A 21,151-nucleotide genomic window follows, 5' to 3' on the forward strand; every position below is an offset into this window, starting at 1 on the left:
TTATTATAACGGTGGTATATTATTACCTCAGTCAGCTGCTCTTCAATGTCCTAATAAAACAGCATCCTGTTCAAATGAAACACTTTGTTTACGTTTAATAAGTGAGTGTGAGTGCATGAAAATGAAATATTAACATATCAAACTTCTGTTTAACATACAAACTTATTAAACAGCCTAAAACAGAAGAACTCTGAGGGCAAAAATGCACAAGAGGCTTCTGCTCTGTAAAAATGTGCTTGATTAACAAAAAAAACCAACCTAATCATGGCTCAAAAACATGCCGTTTTTCAGGTCTTTGTCTATAATAAGTCATATTCAAATAACAATAACTCAGACATTCTTTATGCCAGAACTCTGTAAATAACCACACACGTTCTCCATCCTGTGAACCACATCTGCATAAAGTTTCACACCTGCAGCTCTAATCTAAAGGGAGCTTTGGAGTTTTTAGATTATGGTGTCCTGAAACTATAAAAAAAAAAAAAAAATGAAATAAACTATGGATGAATCTTGTCCCAGGTGAGTTTAAAGAGCTATATTTCTTCTTTGTCATGTCACTTTAAAAGTCTTCTTGTTCTGACCAAAGTCTAATTCCATATAATTTCAAAATGTATTGATATAACTTTTATATTGATAAATCGCCCAGCCTTATATCAGACTCAACATTCATCAGGTGGACAGAAACGTCTAAATATATATATAATCTGTATCTGTGTGTTGGACTGTGACGTTAAGGGTTAAAGTTAGTAAGTGCTGCGTCACCGTGGTCCCACTTGTCCTGCTGCCAGCTCGGCATTAACAGCAGCACGTTACAGATGAACTCTGTTAGTGTTGGGAAACTCAAACTGGATCAGGATCTGAAATCGTCTCACAGCTCCGAGTCCAAATAGGTTACAAAACCCCCAAACACCAGCTTTCATTATGGTGTTTTCACTCTGTTTCCTGTTAATACTGAAATCTCTCTCTCAAATAGTCTTAATATATATATTTATATACACACGCCACTGATGGATTGATAATAAATTGGATGGTAGCCTCTTTCTTAGCAGCACTGATCCCAAAAACACTTTTCTCACGAGTTTAAGGTTAGAATTATGAATATGAATTATTATAAAATAACATTAAATGTGCCAAACAGTTTCACTTCACTATCATGACACATTTTTAAAACACCATTTCCCAGAATGCTCTGACCTCTGGACACAGATCATATACATAAATCTAGTTTATTACATAGTATATTATATATTATAAGTATAATTTGGAGCGTCATATTGTTTTTCTTAGATGAACTGTGTGAACTTAGTTTGAATTTATAATCTGATCTGAGAAGCTTTTGTATGAAAACAATCACATTTATAATTGATCAATTATAAAAATAGTTTCATTGTTTTTATTATAGTTTTTAGTCTTTATATGTGCCTGACACTAAATCATGATGCAGTCGAGCTGCAGGTGGAGCTGTACATTTCTTTATTGGCTCTGAAACACACACACACACACACACACACACACACACACACACACACACACACACACACACACACACACCCCTGTAAAGCTCCTTGGCTGATCTGAGCCGTAACACTCGCCTGCTTTGTTTCTTTCAATCCGTCTAATTTTGTTCTCAAATCGCTTTATTGGGAAAGTTGAACCTGATTTAGCAGATTACCATCACTGCTGTTTCTCTGGTTGCATCAGAATGAAAATAAACGTGTGTTTGTGACGTCAGCGCTGCCGGACACACACACACACACACACACACACACACACACACACACACACAAACCTGCTGCCAGAGGACATTAGACCTTTAACATATAAATAAACCCCTTTTTTTTTTTTTCGTTTCTAAAATCAGAGCGGTTCTGAATTCCAGATCAGTTTTAAGTCACATTTTTTATGATAAACTTTTTAGATCTTGGTGGTATCTTGGTAAAATTTGCTGTCGGAAATTTGCCTCATAATCACGTGAATATTTGAGTGACTGTTAATGATACTGAGTTTTTTGAAAGGTACCAGGTTAATGGTTGAGGGTGTTATGATCATAGTAGAGTTATTCACTTCACCAGCCAACAGGAACAGAGCAGAGATCTTCTTTAATAATTTATTACAGTCTGATAATTATGAGGCTTCTCATGTTAACCAGCTGACGGACATGAAGAGGCTGATTATCTGCACAACTTTCATATCTATCTTTATTTGCATATGGCAACATGCCTCCTACAGTATTTTTTTTAATCAGGAATTTACTGACATGGACCTGAAACAGCAGATCAGTTTCATCCAATATTCAAGATTCTAGATATTTTATTGTAATTTGCAAGTAAGAAAAATGGGTTTTTACAGCAGAACAGAAGTTCTTACTTTTCCCGACTCCTTTTATGACAGAACAACAATAATAAAACTGCCGGTGTGTGTACACTATGATGAGATTCTTCAGAGATTTCAAACAATTAATACTAGTAATGTTATGATACTATATAATATACAAGGAGCACACCTAGAACAAGCATTCCTTTACAAGTATTTATTTATACAGCAACCTATGACCTTTAACCTCAAAATGTGCGTCTGTGTGTGTGTGTGTGAGTGAAACGTGTATCTGGAGGAGTCCGCATGCTTAAGCGCGCATTTGTGTGTGTGTGTGTGTGTGTGTGTGTGTGTGTGTGTGTGTGTGTGTAACTAAAATCACATAAAGTTGCGTGTGCATGTGTGTGTGTGAGAAGCATGTGTATCTGGAGGAGTGTGTGTGTGTATCTGTAACTGTAATCACATCAAAGGATCAAAGGCGTTGGGGTCGACCAATCAGAGCAGAGCAATCAACAGAATTAACTGCCGCTGTAGAATGTTCCGTCACAGTGACAGCAGCCAGAGGTGGACCGACTGGAATTTCTGGCCTCGAACAGAAAGCATTTTTGGCAAAACCATAATACCTATCATTGATCCGACTTTCACCTGAGTTCTTCCTGAACTTCTACATATGTTTTTTTTTTTAAGAAAAATGAACAAATAGCTTTGTTAGAGCGATCTAAACTGTTACATCTCCCTTTTCCAGAAATCTTCCTGCGTTTTTAATATGGGAGCCAATCAGGCTGTTGGTGGTGTTGGTGGATCATCTGTGCGTCCTACGCCCAAACTATAACTCTGACAGCTTTACCAGAGGATTGTGAGGGAGAAGACTAATTTTCCTACGTTTCTATGAATAAATTATTTCTGTAGAGTGGAAATTGCGGCCTGTAGCGCAGTTTTTAGATTTATTTTTTGACATTTTTTTCTCTCCCTCTACACTCTGGCGATGATGTCACACACTGTGACATGAACATTCCATGCAATACACACCCATTATAATCTGATGATCATGGTCATTGAACAGGGATTGATAAAAAACTATATGACCTATCGAAACGTGGATTAATACACCGATACACAAGACTTGTGTCTACTGTTTAAAGTTTAAATGGAGTCTCTAGGTGAAATTATGCCGGAGAAGTAGACGTTTAAAAATCTCCAATTATTGTTCTTTTTCGCTAATTTTTTGTCGGCCGTCCCATTCATTTCAATGCAAAATTTTGGGCAGTTGACTTACATCGCAAAAAATTCATATTCTGTAGAGAAAAGTAATAGCACACCGATGCCGATCAAACCACACGTAGCGGGATGAAATTGCGTCCGGAAGAGGAAGAAGAAGAAATCCTGAGTATAACAATAGTGCTCGGTGGGATTGCCCCGTGGCCCTAATCAATAATTATTAAATATAGCTTAAAGTGCAGTTAAAAACAGTTAAAATCCTGGGTCAAAATTACAAAGACGAGTTGATAATAAGGTGTAAAGTGCACAAAGTGTTCATGGTTTCTGTTTGTTCCAGATGAAACTAATCGGCTCCATGAGTTTTATTAAAACTGATTATATTTTTCATGTTTTTTAAAGGTTTGTTGGTTTATCTGAACCAAAGGGTCCTGCAGTCTTTTAATTACTGGTAAGACAGAAGCGTATCATTTTTATTTAGCAGCAGTAAGCGGTAGTCTGGTTCATGTCTCTGTGTTTCTGTCTCGTGTCTCTCTGTTGCTGTGTTTCATTCACACCTCTGTGTTGATAATTCCTGCAGATTAATCTCCAGATGAAGTGCTCGTTATATATAAAAGCTTTATGTTCGTTTCTCTCAGCTGCTTTATAGTGTGAGAACTAATCTGCTGATAGTTTAAGGTCCATGTTTACTGATATGAATGCACAAAGTCTAAATCCAAATCCTCCACGCTGTGTGTGTGCTTTAGTGTGTTTATGTGTGTGCATTAGAGTGGTGTGTTTGTGTGTGTGTGCATTAGTTTATTTATGTGTGTGTGTGTGTTTGTGTGTGTGTGTGTGTGTGTGTGTGTGTGTACTTATGTGTGTTAACTTTGAAGTAAAAACAGACTGTTAAAGGATCAAAAATCAAAGACGAAAACATCCAGTGCACCATGGTAGCAACCTGTCAATCATAGGGTAGCCCCGCCCTAATTTGAATATGAACTGTCCAGAGCGTTCTTTTGGCGGGACTTTTTTCGTCCCTGTAGAAGAGCAGGGTCTTTTTTCTCCCCTGTAAAAAGCCTGGTTGCTGATTGGATAGAACGCTAAGCAGGAAGTGACGTAGTACTGGACGCCACAACAACACGCGCCATTTGTAAAAGCCGGCGAAGCAGTGTTGCCAACTTAGCGACTTTGTTGCTATATTTAGCGACTTTTCAGACCCCCTTAGGGACTATTTTTCAAGAAAGCGTCTGGAGACAAATCCAGCGACTCCTTCTTACTCTTGTTAATGAGCCGGGGGCCAGCTCATTGAGAAGAGCCACCGTTAGCAGTTAGCTACAGTTAGCTCTGTAGCAGTACAGTGTGTATGTGCTAACAGGCCAACAGTTAGCTCTGTAGCAGTACAGTGTGTATGTGCTAACAGGCTAACAGTTAGCTCTGTAGCAGTACAGTGTGTATGTGCTAACAGGCTAACAGTTAGCTCTGTAGCAGTACAGTGTGTATGTGCTAACAGGCTAACAGTTAGCTCTGTAGCAGTACAGTGTGTATGTGCAAACAGGCTAACAGTTAGCTCTGTAGCAGTACAGTGTGTATGTCCTAACAGGCTAACAGTTAGCTCTGTAGCAGTACAGTGTGCATGTGCTAACAGGCTAACAGTTAGCTCTGTAGCAGTACAGTGTGTATGTGCTAACAGGCTAACAGTTAGCTCTGTAGCAGTACAGTGTGTATGTGCTGCTGCTGCAGGAGGTGTTCACTTAGCGATCTCTGTAGCACCGGACACTCTGTGCACAGTTAGCGATGCCGGTTAATTCACAATCACTATGTTTACGATCATTGGAGACTCTGTGCATAATTAGCCATGCTGGTTTCTTTATGATCAGCTGCTGACGTTGTGCACAGTTAGCGACGGCGAAAACCAAACGTCACCTCCAGAGTCTCTAAATCCCTCTGGGGGCTAACTGGTATCGAATATGTAATAACTTGTTCCCCTAAAGGAAACATGGCTGTACATACAAACTGTCTGCCGGTGGAGTCGCCCCCTGATGGACATTAGAGAGAATGCAGGTTGAAGACATTTTACCATTGGCTTCACTGTCCAGGCCACTTAAATCATCATCATTTTTCTATCTTTCAATACAGAGTCTTGACCTCATATCTGGAGGATAAAGTCAGTAAATACTTGAGGTTAAACTTAACTCGTTACTTAAGGAAAGTTTTTCACTTTAATGACTTGCAGGGACTTCTTTTTCACCACAATGACAGAAATGAGCTTCAGTATTGTCCTGCTGTCTGTAACATGCTGCCTGTGAACATGTGAACGGGCCGTGTGGACGCCGTGTGGACGGCGTCCTCCCGTCTCGCCGTCCTCCTCGGCGTGCGATCACGTTGCAGAAATCAGAACCCGATTCATCGTCACAATGGTCACTTTTCACTCTCAAGTCTCCGAGGAATGCTGTGAAATCCGTCCGCCCGCTCTAAGCAGCTCTTACCTAAAGGGTGAACTCCACATTACATCATCAGAAATGTGCTCTGGCCCCGCCCCCTCCTCACCAGAGCAGCCCAGCCATTGGCCGAAGGCCCTCGCCATCACCTGCTCCCTCCCTCTGACACTTTTATTCTGATTGAAAAGAGTAAAAAAGTGCTTTCTAATCTGGTGTGACGCCACTAATCCCAACGCTACAAATCAGAGCTGGAGCAGCTCGCTGCACCGAGACGCCAGCAGCACCTTCACCTCCACCTTCAGGTAGGACGCTCTGCAGCTTCTCCTCTTCCTCTGGAGGTGTTTTACACTCTGCAGCTCCTTTAGGTTACAGAGTTAACAGAGCTGAGATTTAACTAGAAAAATTCATGTTTTGTCTTTTCTCAATTGCATTTAATCAGAAAAAATGTGATTATTTGGCTCCTTTGACTCTCAAAAACACAGTTTTCTTCTTGTTTCTTGAGTTATTTTAATTAATTATTCCAACTTCTCTTTATTTGGGTTTTTTTTCCTTTCGTTTACATACAAAATAAAAAAGATGCATGTTAATTTATGCTTCAAATCAACACGAAAGAACAGAATGATAGTAGAAAAACAAAAGCAATTTAAAAAAAAACAACAAACAAAAACCTAGGTGAAGTCAAATCAGATACGAAAACCATAATATTAAGACATTTAAATAGTAATAATACAACTTGGAGGATGTCAACTGTTCTAAAATTTACATTTGTTAATTTTTCATGGGATTATATTTGGTATAATAGTCCATAAATGGCTGCCATATTGTGTAAAAGGTATCTATCTTACCTCTCAGGGTGAATTTTATTTTTTCTAACTGCAAATGTTTCATTACATCATTCATTAAGACTTGATAGACTGGAGGAGTTTTTTGTTTCCAGTTCGTTATTTGAGTTCATTCTAATTATTTTAAGACTTTTGTTGTCTGCTGTGACCAATAATTCACAAAATGCAACTTCTGGTGGTTCTGCAGATTTTGATTTCAGGTTCTATTGAGTGGTTTATTATATGTTCTAATAGAAAGAAATCTGTCTTTTACTCTGCAGAGACGCTCTGCTGCAGGTTGAACGGCTTTAAGTCTCTTTAATAATTCTGCCTGCAGAATTTCAAATGTGCAAGAATTTAACTTTTTATTTAATATAAATAAATTGAAAAGTAGTTTCATTTTAAGAGTAATAAATGCCAATCTGCTTATCAAATTCAAAGGAAAAATCCTCAAAGTTTCCAAAGATTATATTAAAATGTGTTAAAAATAATGAAAAAGACACATAATGAAAAAAATAAATAAAGATAAAATAATTATATATAATATATAATAATTTATTTGTCTTGCACCCTTTAAAACAGAGCAACACAACAGCAAAATAGAAAATAAATCCAGTAAAATAACATAAAAAATGACTATTTTAGAGCATTAAAATAATGTTTAAATTTGATATATTTTACATTTATTCATATGGATATTATTTATGACTGCAATTAAAACATGTTTTCTTCCCAAAGAGGGAAAGCAGTGCAAACTCATGCACAATTTAATATTTTTATTTATCTTTTATCTATCTCTACTTTAATGCACCTTTTAGAACAAAGTCACAAGGTGCTTTTTACGTCAGCAAAATAAATAAAAATATCTAATAAAATAATACTTGTAGTGCATTAAATTAATGTTGCAGCCAAACAAGTGCACACTGAGTTTAAATGTGATATATTTTACATGAAGTTTGGACTGAAAATAACTGCTGATTATTATAAATGTGTGCTCTATAAAATGCATGTTTAGTGAAATTATTTAAATATGTTTGTCACAGCTGCTAAAAGCCCAAAGTGACGCCTTCAAATAGTTTTTTTGCTTAATCGACCAAAAACATTTAACTCACTGCTGCATACGTGCAAAAAAAAGTTGGTTTTATTTTGTATTTTTACATGAGAAATGATTAATCAGTTATCAAAACAGTTGCAGATTAATTCCCTTTTGATTAATTAAAGAGAATGTGCTGAGTTTAATTGACTTTATCGGAGATTTAAAGGATTTTACTGATTTTACAAACTGAAATTCTAAACTTTGACAGAAACTATGAGTTTGTTGCCTATGAAACCAAAAGGCTGTGGAGCTTAAATCTGCTGATAAATGATCAGGAATGAGCTAAATATAGCGAGGTGAGGCACGGAGAGCACGGAGAGAGGGATGAAGGGATTAAAGAGGAGGACAGTGGGTCAATTGTTTCATCTTTTCATTTTTTTATTATTATCATTAACCTCCATTTCTTCTTCTGCAGACTGTAAGAAGACGACACAACGAGCAGAAGACATGGCCGTGGTTGTGAGTATTTACATTTATATTCATTAAAAACAGTTTGAGCTCAGAGAAAACTAATCAGTGCTCATATTTAGGTGGATTTCTGAGCATTAAAGCAGTAAAGGAGTGATTTATTAAGACAAACACGTGTTGTGGAGACATTTCTCAACACCAGAGCTCATTGTTCCAGCTGCTACAGTAGCCTGGCTGCTAATCTGGCCTCCTTACTGGTATTTACTGGCTTTACTGGACTCATGTGAAGCAGATTAATAAAACACACAGAGGCCTTTTGATTGTTGCTGCTCAGCGTCTCACGTGGATCAGACCAGTTGTTAAAGCTCAAAGAAAAAAAGTCTTGTGAGAGAATCAAACGTTATAGAAACAACGTTAAGCTGTTTTGATGCATATTATCTATATCAGTGGTTCTCAAATGGGGGTACATGTATGTGAGATTTTAAAATATACATTTAAAAAGTAGCATGGTAGTAGTAGCATCCATGCAAAAATCCTTTAATGATAATTATTTAATAAATATTTTAGGACAATATAAGTATAAGTTCATAAAATGAATTTTATATTCAGTAGGCTATTCAATTTGATTATTCTAAAAATCCAGAGTGTCCCCCATACCAGGATGGTTCGACCCAACCTGTCAATCATCAGGCATCACCTGTCAATCACCTGAAAATTCAAAGATGGAGTCGTGGTTGAAGCGTAGCAGTTATAAAAATACAAAAAACATACATATTCCACATAAAAGCACACACAAAAACACATTGAAAAAAACACAATAAAATACAAAAAACACACGTAAAAACACAAAAAAAACACAAAAAACCCCCACAAAAAACAAAAAAATCCACATAAAAAAACAAACACAAAAAAAATGGCATTAAAAATGCTGAATGCAAACTGCAAAATTAAATAATAATTCAGTAATATCATGTTACAATTGAACCCAACCTGTCAATCACCTGGCATCACCTGTCAATCACCTGAAAACTCAAAGATGGAGTCGTGGTTGAAGCGTAGCAGTTATAAAAATGCAAAAAACATACATATTTCACATAAAAGCACAAAAAGCAAAAAAAAAAACACATTAAAAAAACACAATAAAATACAAAAAACACACGTAAAAACACACAAAAAAATAAAAAAAAAAAACATAAAAAAACAAACACAAAAAATGGCATTAAAAATGCTGAATGCACACTGCAAAATTAAATAATAATTCAATAATATCATGTTACACTTGGACCCAACCTGTCAATCATCAGGCATCACCTGTCAATCACCTGAAAACTCAAAGATGGAGTCGTGGTTAAAGAGTAGCAGTTATAGTTTTAAATGGTTATATGCTCACTGTTTTTACTACATTAGTTTGAATCACTACATTTTAGTGATGAGAAATATTTGCAATAAATTTAGTCATGGATTATTAACATTTAAAATGTTTGAAATAGGGTTTTTTTTTCAAATGTTTGAATTCTGTATGTGTTTATCAGTTCCAAAGTTTAATAAATCAGACACTGATGGCACAGCGCTCTGTTTTTAACTCTTTCTTTTTTTCAACCAACAATGCTTTGCCCTGGTTAGGGGGTACTTGGCTGAAAAAATATTTCACAGGGGGAACATCACTGAAAACAGGTTGAGAACCACTGATCTTTACCATACATTACATTAATATTTGTGTTTTTGCAGAGTGGAACGTACCGCATGGTGTCGGAGGAGGAGCAGGCCCTCAGGGCCAAGCTGGAGCGGCTCACCGTCAAGGACCACGGGCCAGTGTTTGGACCCTGCGCCAACCTGCCGGACCACACCAAGCAGAAGGTGACACACACACACACACACACACACACACACACACACACACACACACACACACACACACACACACACAGCTCATGTTCAACAGTAACATCACTTTACTGCAGTTGGAGCTGAAAGAAAATTATCTAATGAGATTATTTTTACTGATAGTCAGGCAGTTTAGGACCAAATTTTAAAGTTTCAAAGTTTCAATTTTTGATGGGAGCCACTTCATCAAGATTGTGGATCGGAGATGGCAGCCATATAAAGTCTATGAGAACCAATATGTCTTTCAAGCCACTTAGAAGGTCAATCTTGGTGTCAAAATCTACATTTTCTGGGTCAAAGAATCATTTAAAGCTGTTGAGAATATCACTAGATGATTATTTGATCAAATAGAAATGTTCATTTTGGCCATGTATTTACATAATTTCCAACTCAATTCCTAAGCGGTCTGACTTATATCAATATAGGTCATATACAGTGCATGTATTCTGAAAAATTGATAACATGCATACATTTAATTAAACTTTATTAGCTTCACTTATATTATTTATTTCATTTACAACTACAAAGACCTGTGCAGTTCCAGTGAGCCTTCTTACCTGAGCACCTTTAGTGCATGTTATCAATTTTTCAGAATACATGCACTGCATATGACTTATTATAATAATCATCTACTGATATTCTCAATAGCTTTAAATGCTTAGTTTTAGTTTAGTTTTAGTGTTTTTGTAATGGGGTATTTGCCAGATTAAAAAAAGTCACAATAAATGTTTCCTTTATTTCCTTTGTCTGATCCATCTCAGCCCCAATAAGTTTATTAAGTCATAAAACCAGATAGATGAAATAGATTTCATATCAACCAAAAAGGTTTACGTATGAAAAAAGTTGACAAAGACGAAAACGAAGGACATTTCCACTATAATTTTAGTTATTTTTAGTTAGTTTTGTAACCACAAAATACAGTTTCAGTTAGTTCTCGTTTTTTTGAAAACTCTCGTTTTTATTTTTATTTCAGTTAACGAAAATGTTTTTTCAATTCTAGTTTTTGATATTTCCTTTCCTTTTTTTCTAATGTATTTATTCTTTTTTTTTAACATGCATGTTATGAAAGTATTTATTTTAAGGTTAGAGTGTGAAAGAAGAAGAAATGCATAAAAATTTTTTTTTTTTTAAATGTATGAAGAAAATAATGATAATAAGTAAGTTTGAGGGAAATAAAATGAGAGAAAATTAACAAAAAAACCCAGAAAAATAAATGTAAAAAAAATAAATTAAAATAATAGGGAAGCAAATTTGAACATGTCTCTGTGGAGACTTGAGGTGTTTCTCACTGTTTTTAATCTTAATTTTTTAGGAAATTAGGAAAAAAAAATTTACGGATGAAAAAAAGTCGACATTTTCACTATAATTTTAGTTAGTTTTGTAACCAGAAAATACAGTTTCAGTTAGTTATCGTTTTTTGTTTTTTTTAACTCTCGTTTTTCTTTTTATTTCAGTTAACGAAAATGTTTTTTTCAATTCTAGTTTTTGATATTTCCTTTCCTTTTTTTCTAATGTATTTATTCTTTTTTTTTTAACATGCATGTTATGAAAGTATTTATTTTAAGGTTAGAGTGTGAAAGAAGAAGAAGAAATGCATAAAACTTTTTTTTTTTAAATGTATCAAGAAAATAATGATAATAAGTAAGTTTGAGGGAAATAAAATGAGGGAAAATTAACAAAAAACCCCAGAAAAATAAATGTAAAAAAAATAAATTAAAATAATAGGGAAGAAAATTTTAACATGTCTCTGTGGAGACTGTGGAGGTGTTTCTCACTGTTTTTAATCTTAATTTTTAGGAAATTAGGAAAAAAAATTTTACGGATGAAAAAAAGTCGACATTTTCACTATAATTTTAGTTAGTTTTGTAACCAGAAAATAGTTTCAGTTAGTTATCGTTTTTTTTTTATTTTTTAAACTCTCGTTTTTCTTTTTATTTCAGTTAATGAAAATGTTTTTTCCATTCTAGTTTTGGTTATTTCGTTGGTTTTGGTTAACTCTAATAACTCGGCGCCAGTGGTGGAAAGTAACTAAGTACATTTACTCAAGTACTGTACTTAAGTAAAATTTTGAGGTACTTGTACTTTACTTGAGTGTTTCTATTTTCTGTAAATGTATACTTCTACTTCACTACATTTTGAGGCAAATATTGTACTTTTTACTCCACTACATTTAGCTGACAGCTTTAGTTACTTTTCAGGTCGAGATTCAACATAAAACATATGATAAATTTAAGGTGATTAGACTTTTTTTTTTTAATCAAATCTTATGACAGTATATTAAGTACTTAAATGAGCCATATCTACAAAATGAAAACCCTGCTTACATAAAATCATCAATACAAATAATGTAATAATAATATATTTAGAATATATAAAACAATCTGAGAGGTCCATTCGGCATAACAAGTACTTTTACTTTTGATACTTTAAGTACATTTTGATGCTGATACTTTTGTACTTTTACTTCAGTAAGTTCTGAATGCAGGACTTTTACTTGTAGTGGAGTCATTTCATAGTGTTGTATTAGTACTTTTACTTAAGTACGGGATCTGAATACTTCTTCCACCACTGCTCGGCGCCCCCTGCAGGCGAAGGACGAGCTGAACGAGACGGATGAGAAGCGCGTGGCCGCGGTGAAGGAGCTGCGAGGGATGATCAAGGAGAAGGCGGAGGCCGGAGACGAGCTGGCGAAGGGCGTCCAGGAAACGTTCGGAGAGAAACCCGACAGTCTGCTGGTCCGATTCATCCGAGCCAGGAAGTACGACGTCCCCCGAGCCTTCGACCTCATGAAGGGTACGCCGCCAGAAAAAACTCAGTCAATAACTTCAGAGAAAAACACAAAAAAACCCCACAAATTAATATTCTGAAGTGATTAGACCTGTCACTATAACACATTTATTAGGACGATATATTTTCCCAGAAACTATCACGATAAACAATAGATATTGCTATAATTCTATAACCATATTAGAGCATAATAAGTTCATACTTCTCTACAACAATGAATTTTTAAATCTAAATAAATAAATACATAAAAAAACACATAAAAAAACACACAAAAATCACACAAAAAAACAAACACAAAAAACCCCATAATAAAATACAAAAAAACACACGTAAAAACACAAAAATAAAAAAAAACATATATAAAAACACACAAAAAAAACATTAAACACAAAAAATAAAAATAAAAAAACATTAAAACACATAAAAACAAAAAAACACATATAGAAACACACAAAAACCACACAAAATATGTCACAATAACACATTTATTAGGACGATATATTTTCCCAGAAACTATCCTGATAAACGATAGTATCGTTGTATCGATGTTGTTTTAGTTTTATAACCATATTAGAGCATAATGAGTTCTTCCTTTTCCACAGCAATGCATTTTTAAATCTAAATAAAGAAATAAAAAAAATATAAAAATAATATAAAACATGGACATTATTTGATAAAAATGCAACACATTTTTTATTTTCCCAGAAACTATCACAATAAACTATAGATATTGTTATAATTCTATAACCATATTAGAGCATAATAAGTTCTTCCTTTTCTATAACAATGAATTTTTAAATCTAAATAAATAAATACATTTACCAAAAATAATATAAAACATATGGACATTATTTGATAAAGTGCTGCACAAATTGGTATTTATTTAATTATTTATTAACTAAATAATTTATTTTTTAATTGAGGTATTTATTTTAACATTTATTTGAGTAATTTAGTTATTTATCTTAACATTAAAACACATAAAAAAACACAAAAAACACATATAGAAACACACAAAAATCACACAAAAAACCCCCACAATAAAATACAAAAAAACACATATAAAAACACACAAAAAAAACATTAAACACAAAAAATTAAAATTAAAAAACATTAAAACACATAAAAAAATAAAAAAGACACATATAGAAACACACAAAAACCACACAAAATATGTCACCATAACACATTTATTAGGATATATATTTTCCCAGAAACTATCACGATAAACTATAGTATCGTTAGCTTTATAACCATATTAGAGCATAATAACTTCATACTTTTCTACAACAATTAATTTTTAAATCTAAATAAATAAATACATTTACCAAAAATAATATAAAACATATGGACATTATATGATAAAATGCTGCACAAATTGGTATTTATATATTTATTTATTAACTAAATAATTTATAGTTATTTATTTTAACATTTATTTGAGTAATTTAGCTATTTATTTTAACATTAAAACACACAAAAAACACATATAGAAACACACAAAAACCACACAAAAAAAACAAACACAAAAGAACCCACAATAAAATACAAAAAAACACGTAAAAACACACAAAAAAAAAAAAAAACACATATAAAACACACAAAAATCACACAAAAAAACATTAAACACAAAAAAATAAAAATAAAAAAACACACAAAAAAGCACCAAAAGTCAGACATGTAAACGACAATATATTGAGTCCAGAAAAAAACTATCGTGTCCATTTTTATATATTGAACGATAAATGGATATAGTAACTATGGTGACAGGCCTAGAAGTGACATATAGAGTATACTATAGTATAATATACAGTATAGAGTAAGTAAAATATAGCCCAGTTCAGTACTATATAAAGGTCTTGTGTGCTCTGTGTGACCTGGACTCCTCCTCCTCCTCCTCCTCCTCCTCCTCCTCCTCCTCCTCCTCCTCCTCCTCCTCCTCCTCCTCCTCCTCCTCCTCCTCCTCCTCCTCCTGTGTTTGCAGGCTACGTGCGCTTCAGGAAGGACTACCCGGAGCTCTTTGAGAACCTGACCCCCGAGGCGGTCCGCAGCACCATCGAGGCCGGCTACCCCGGCATCCTGCAGAGCCGAGACAAGTACGGCCGCGTGGTTCTCCTCTTCAACATCGAGAACTGGGACTACGAGGAGATCACCTTCGATGAGGTGAACCATCAGATCATTTAGTGCAGACAAACTGTTTAATCTGCACCTACTGATTTCTTTTTTTTATTGTTATTATCTTTTTATGAGAAATTTCACATCAGTCGACAAGCACAAATCTGCATCAAGCATCAGAATTGTACAGAGCCAAGGGTTTGGTATTAATAGCTTCTTGCACCAAATGTTCATTGTCCCTTTTAATAATATGAATATGTAAAGAAAAAGAATAAAAAAAACAAAGCATACAATTTATTTTACATCCAGAGGGGTATAGAGGCAAAAAGACAATACATAAAATGAATAAATAAATATAAATGTCTGCAGCAGTTGGGCATCATTCAGCTGTATTCATGTCACTGAGATTCAGTGGGAAACCCTCCAAATAACAAAAACCCATACTTATTTTGTATATAATTATTGATCTTCCACCACAAGAAATGTTGTGGGTAGGAATGGACAAAGTAGACAAGAAAACAGGAGAATGATGAGATATGTCTTTTGTCAGAAAGTGCAGAAGATAAGATAAGATATGAGTATTTATCCTGCAGTGGAAAATAAGTTATAGTCATAGCAGCTCAAGATACAGACAGGAGAATAAAACAGAATAAATACATTATATACACAATTTTTTTACATAAAATACTTACATGGCTGCTATTTGGCATTTATCAATGATATTGCACATCAGGGTTTTTGTTTTGTTGGGTTTTGTTTGTTGTTTGTTTGTTGTTTTTTTCCTAAAAGGATTGCAGCATGTTAAATAGGTTGTTGATGTAGTAATACAACACTAAATGAATATAAATATGTGTATATATATATATATATATATGTGTGTGTATATATATATACAAGCATCACTGTAATTTTTGTATTTATCTTTTATAAAAATACTTTTTCTCACTGTTAAATGTACTAAATACCATGTAATATTTAATGATAAAATATTTAATTGATGCAGCATTTATAAAGTATTTTCTTGTCATTTATATGGCAGAACAGCGTTTCTTTTATATATAAATTTAGCGTTCGTATTACTACAAATAATGTGAAATCGGCGTTTAAAAAAAATTAAAAGAGCTCAAAAATACTTAATTTTTGGGGCTGAACCAATTCACTATACTTAAACTTAATAAATAGTTTAAACAGCTCACAAGACTTCTGGCTTCAAATGTGCATGTTGTCACTAGCAGCATCGTACTCGTCTTGATCCCGCCGCTTTGTGTTCAAACATGACCAGAAGACATAAAATACGATAATAAATATAAAGGTTGAACTAATAATGTGTGTTCAGATCCTGCGTGCCTACTGTGTGATCCTGGAGAAGCTGCTGGAGAACGAGGAGACTCAGATCAACGGATTCTGCATCATCGAGAACTTTAAAGGCTTCACCATGCAGCAGGCGTCAGGAATCAAACCCACGGAGCTCAAGAAGATGGTGGACATGCTGCAGGTGGGACGCTCTCTGACGTAGAAGAAATCAGAACCAGAACCAGAATCAGAAGCCTTTATTGTCATTGCACAGAGTAACAAGTACTAGTACAACGAAATTAGCCATCAACCCGTCCAAAACGTATAAAAACACACAGTGAACAAGGACTGGGTCCTGGGATCATGCTGCTTGTCCAGCCTGTCAGCTCACTTGTTTCATTTATGCAAAAAACAGAAAAACAGAATGTATAAATGCCACAATGTTGTTTAAATGGGTTATGGGTTCCAGGAATTTACTGCAAGAAAATAGTCCAACCAGATCTTGACTTAATTTTCTTACATAAAAAGTGTCTCAGCAGCTTAGGTCCAAGCACGCCTCAGCCTTATGAGCTTTGAAACAGCCATTATGAGTAAATATTTCTTTCTTTGTTTGTCCAGAGGTGCATTGCAAATAAAAACACATCATAGCAGCATAGTCAGGCAGCCATCCGGACCTGCAGCCATGTGTGTAAGGTGAAAACTGAACGTGGAAAAGCCAAAAGTTTGCATGAAGTTCCAGGTGGTTTCAGATGGTTTCAGGTGGTTTCAGATGGTTCCAGGTGGTTCCAGATGGTTTCAGATGGTTTCAGATGGTTTCAGATGGTTTCAGATGGTTCCAGGTGGTTCCAGATGGTTCCAGGTGGTTCCAGATGGTTTCAGATGGTTTCAGATGGTTTCAGGTGGTTTCAGGTGGTTTCAGATGGTTTCAGATGGTTTCAGATGGTTCCAGATGGTTTCAGATGGTTTCAGATGGTTCCAGATGGTTTCAGATAGTTCCAGATGGTTCCAGGTGGTTTCAGATGGTTCCAGATGGTTTCAGATGGTTTCAGGTGGTTCCAGGAGGTTTCAGATGGTTTCAGGTGGTTTCAGATGGTTTCAGGTGGTTCCAGATGGTTCCAGGTGGTTTCAGATGGTTCCAGATGGTTTCAGATGGTTTCAGGTGGTTTCAGGTGGTTTCAGATGGTTTCAGATGGTTTCAGATGGTTTCAGTGGTCATGTGGTGTTTCTCTCAGTCAGAGTTTTCTAATGATTTCTTCCCCTCCAGGATTCGTTCCCGGCTCGTTTCAAAGCGGTTCACTTCATCCACCAGCCCTGGTACTTCACCACCACCTACAACGTGGTCAAACCTCTGATGAAGAGCAAACTGCTGGAGAGAGTGAGTCACCAACACACCAACATGAACACATTAACATGATCCATCACACTAACATGACTCAGCACTGCTGTGGCTGTGAGACGTCATGAGAGACGACAGAAAAAACTGAGACAACAACTCAGAATTCATTCACTTATTCACTTTTTAAAATATGATGTCAGTTGATGAAGCTTAGAGACATTAGAACAGGTTGTGAAAAATATCATTACATTTAAATTGTGGATTTAACAAAATGTATGTTTTTCTATTTAATTTGAGTAATTTCTTGTGTTAAGATATTTAATTTAACAGTGCTTCCTGATGCTGGAGCTTCCTGCTGTTATGCTCAAATAATCAAAATGTATGGAGGACCGAAGCTGCCAAAATAATAAATAAAATAATTAATTAATTAATATAAAAATTATGGACATTATTTGATAAAATGCAACATAAATTTGTATTTATGTTTTAATAATTAATTTTAAAAAAAGATAAATGGGTTAATTCAGTTTCAATAACAATGAAACACTGTAAATGTAGATATCAGACAAAACAGTATTTTTTACAGTTTTTAATTTTTTTAAATACATTACTCCACTGTAAAATACACTGGCACTGTGTTTGTAACAAAAATATACTGTAATATATATACAAGCCATCACTGTAAATTTTGCATTTATTTTTTGTTAAAATACTTTTTCTCACTGTTAAATGTACTAAACACCATATCTCTAACAGAAATATACTGTAATATTTAATGGTAAAATCTTTAATTTATGCAGCATTTATAAAGTATTTTCTTGTCAATTATATGGCAGAACAGCGTTTCTTTTGATGGACAAACTTTTATTTTTTTACGGTAAAATATGGAATAAAATGGAAATCTTAAATGTGAAATCAACAGTGCGAATATCATTTTACCGTAATATTAGAAAAAGTTGCACCGTCTTTATTGCGGTAAAGTTCTGGCAACCACAGCTGCTGGTTTTTCACCGTAAAAACAATAGTTGTTTTTTTTACAGTGCAGTCAAATTAATTTCCCACTTATTATTATTATTATTATTATTATTATTAATAATAATATTTTTTATTATTATCATTATTGTTATTGTAATTAGTAGTAGTATTCTTTAAAAAAAATGTATTATTATCATTATTTTAATTTTTATTATTGTTATTATTATTATTATTATTATTATTATTATCATTATTGTAATTATTATTATAAGTAGTAGTATTCTTTTAAAAAAAATGTATTATTATCATTATTTTTATTTGTATTATTGTTATTATTATTATTATTATTATCATTATTGTTATTATTATTAGTAGTAGTAGTATTCTTTTTTTAAATGTATTATTATCATTATTTTTTTTTATTATTGTTATTATTATTATTATCATTATTTGTATTATTATTATCATAATTTTTATTTTTATTATTGTTATTATTATTATCATTATTTGTATTATTATTGCTATTATTATTTTTATTATATTTAATATTATTATTGTTATTATTATTATTATTTTTTTAATTGTTATTATTATTATTGTTATTATTTTTGTTATTATGATTATTATTATTAATAAGTGATGTGCTGAAGCCCCTCAGCAGACTGTAACAGCTGCTGTTGTTTTTATCTGCAGGTGTTTGTTCACGGAGACGAACTGGAGAATTACTACAAGGAGTTTGACGCCGACATTCTTCCCTCTGAGTTCGATGGAAAAGGCTCCAAGTACGACGGGAAGGCGGCCGCCGACAAACTCTTCGTCTAAACGCCTGAAGAAATATATAAAAGCAGAATCCTGCAGCCGGTGGAGACTGGAAGCCTGAACCCACGCTGCGCGTCAGGAGACAGAATCACTATTTATTTTACTTCTTTAACTCTTCTCTGTCCTCAGTTTATCTCTGGAGAATAAAGCTGCAGCGACCACTCCATTAATCGGCTAAAAAACTAGTGGAATCTTGTTTCGTTTTTAGTAATTTTTGCAAGAAAAAAAAGCCAAACATTTTCTGGTTGCATGCTTCTTAAAGGTGCAGTACGAGTTTCTGCTGATGTTGAGCCTCGGCCTGAGGTCACAGAGCGTCAGTGACCTTTGACCCCAGACCCCAGAGCCTCCAGATCTCATGCTGCACCTTTAAAATGTGAGATTTTGTTGCTTTTTTTTGTCAGACGTTATAATAAACTGAATGGTTGAAGTTTTTGTAATGTCAGTCGGATTAAACGAATCACTTGAAGACGATGATGTCAGCTTGTTTTTCTGTTTTCTGACATTTAATGGACAAAATGATTCATCGAGAAAATAACAGGCAGTTTATTGTTAACCCTCTGGAGTCCATGAAACTGCTTCACCATGTCCTGAAATAAAAACCCTTAAAAAGTTTTGGCTTGATGCTCTATATATTTGATATAAAGATAAAAAAGTGGCAAATCTATGAGAAAAAACATGCAAATTTACGAGATTACAGTGGCAAATCTACGAGAAAAATGGCACAGATTTAAGAGATTAAAAGTGGCAATTTTACGAGAAAAAACTTGCAAATTCACAAGATTAAATTTGCAAATCTACGAGAAAAAACTTGCAAATTACGAGATTAAAGTGGCAAATCTACAAGAAAAAACTTGCAAATTCACAAGATTAAAGTGGCAAATCTACGAGAAAAAACTTGCAAATTCACAAGATTAAAGTGGCAAATCTACGAGAAAAAACTTGCAAATTCACAAGATTAAAGTGGCAAATCTACGAGAAAAATGTCACAGATTTAAGAGGAAAAAAAGGGGCAATTTTTTTTTCATACGTAGTTTTGAAAGTAAAAAAAAAAAAAGTTTCATTCAGTTTTTGGATTTTTTTGGTTTCCTTTGGGTTCAAAATGTTAGTCAAGTGAAAAAAGAATAATTACCAGGTCGTATAGGTGAGGTTGTGCTGACAAACATGACACCAACATGGCATGGTGAACACTTTTAAGTGGCAGAATGAGAATATTACAAAACTGACAAAATAGCCGGAGACTCCAAAGGTTTAACAGAGAATCTTCAGCTAAAACGAAGCGGGCAGATTTTTGAGTTTTAAAACATTTATTCTGCAGATGCTTTACATATTTGCAGATTTTATAGAATATTTTAAACCTTCCAGGGAACAACTGGGACATTCGCTCTAAAGTGGCTCGAAATTTCTGTTTCTTTGTTTTTCTCTTTGACACAAACACAATTTAGAAGTGATCCAGATCTGTTGCAGGACCTGTGTGGAGCTTTTCCACTAAAATATTTTATATTTCATAATTTTAAAGTGATGTTAACCCTCTGTGTCCACTCTAATTTACGACCCTTTCAGACCCTTCGGGCTGAAAATGTCCACTTCCAAAAAAACGCGGTAAAAACAGATTAATATTTTTTTCTACTTTTTTCTGCTCAAACCTCTTAAACAACTTCCGCCCTGCTCA

At 34.2% G+C, this 21,151-nt stretch overlaps 1 protein-coding gene across 1 annotated transcript; it reads left to right on the forward strand.

The window, feature by feature from the left end:
* Nucleotides 1-7,933: 7,933 nt before the first annotated feature.
* Nucleotides 7,934-20,077, forward strand: rlbp1b (retinaldehyde binding protein 1b). The gene is made up of 7 exons (XM_059335361.1): nt 7,934-8,324; nt 10,002-10,130; nt 12,746-12,950; nt 14,929-15,107; nt 16,396-16,554; nt 17,617-17,727; nt 19,357-20,077. The coding sequence occupies exons 1-7, from the start codon at nt 8,190-8,192 to the stop codon at nt 19,483-19,485; spliced, it is 1,047 nt and encodes a 348-aa protein (XP_059191344.1). The 5' UTR covers nt 7,934-8,189; the 3' UTR covers nt 19,486-20,077.
* Nucleotides 20,078-21,151: the final 1,074 nt, after the last annotated feature.

Source organism: Centropristis striata, chromosome 6, assembly GCF_030273125.1.
Source record: "Centropristis striata isolate RG_2023a ecotype Rhode Island chromosome 6, C.striata_1.0, whole genome shotgun sequence".
Lineage (NCBI taxonomy): Eukaryota > Metazoa > Chordata > Actinopteri > Perciformes > Serranidae > Centropristis > Centropristis striata.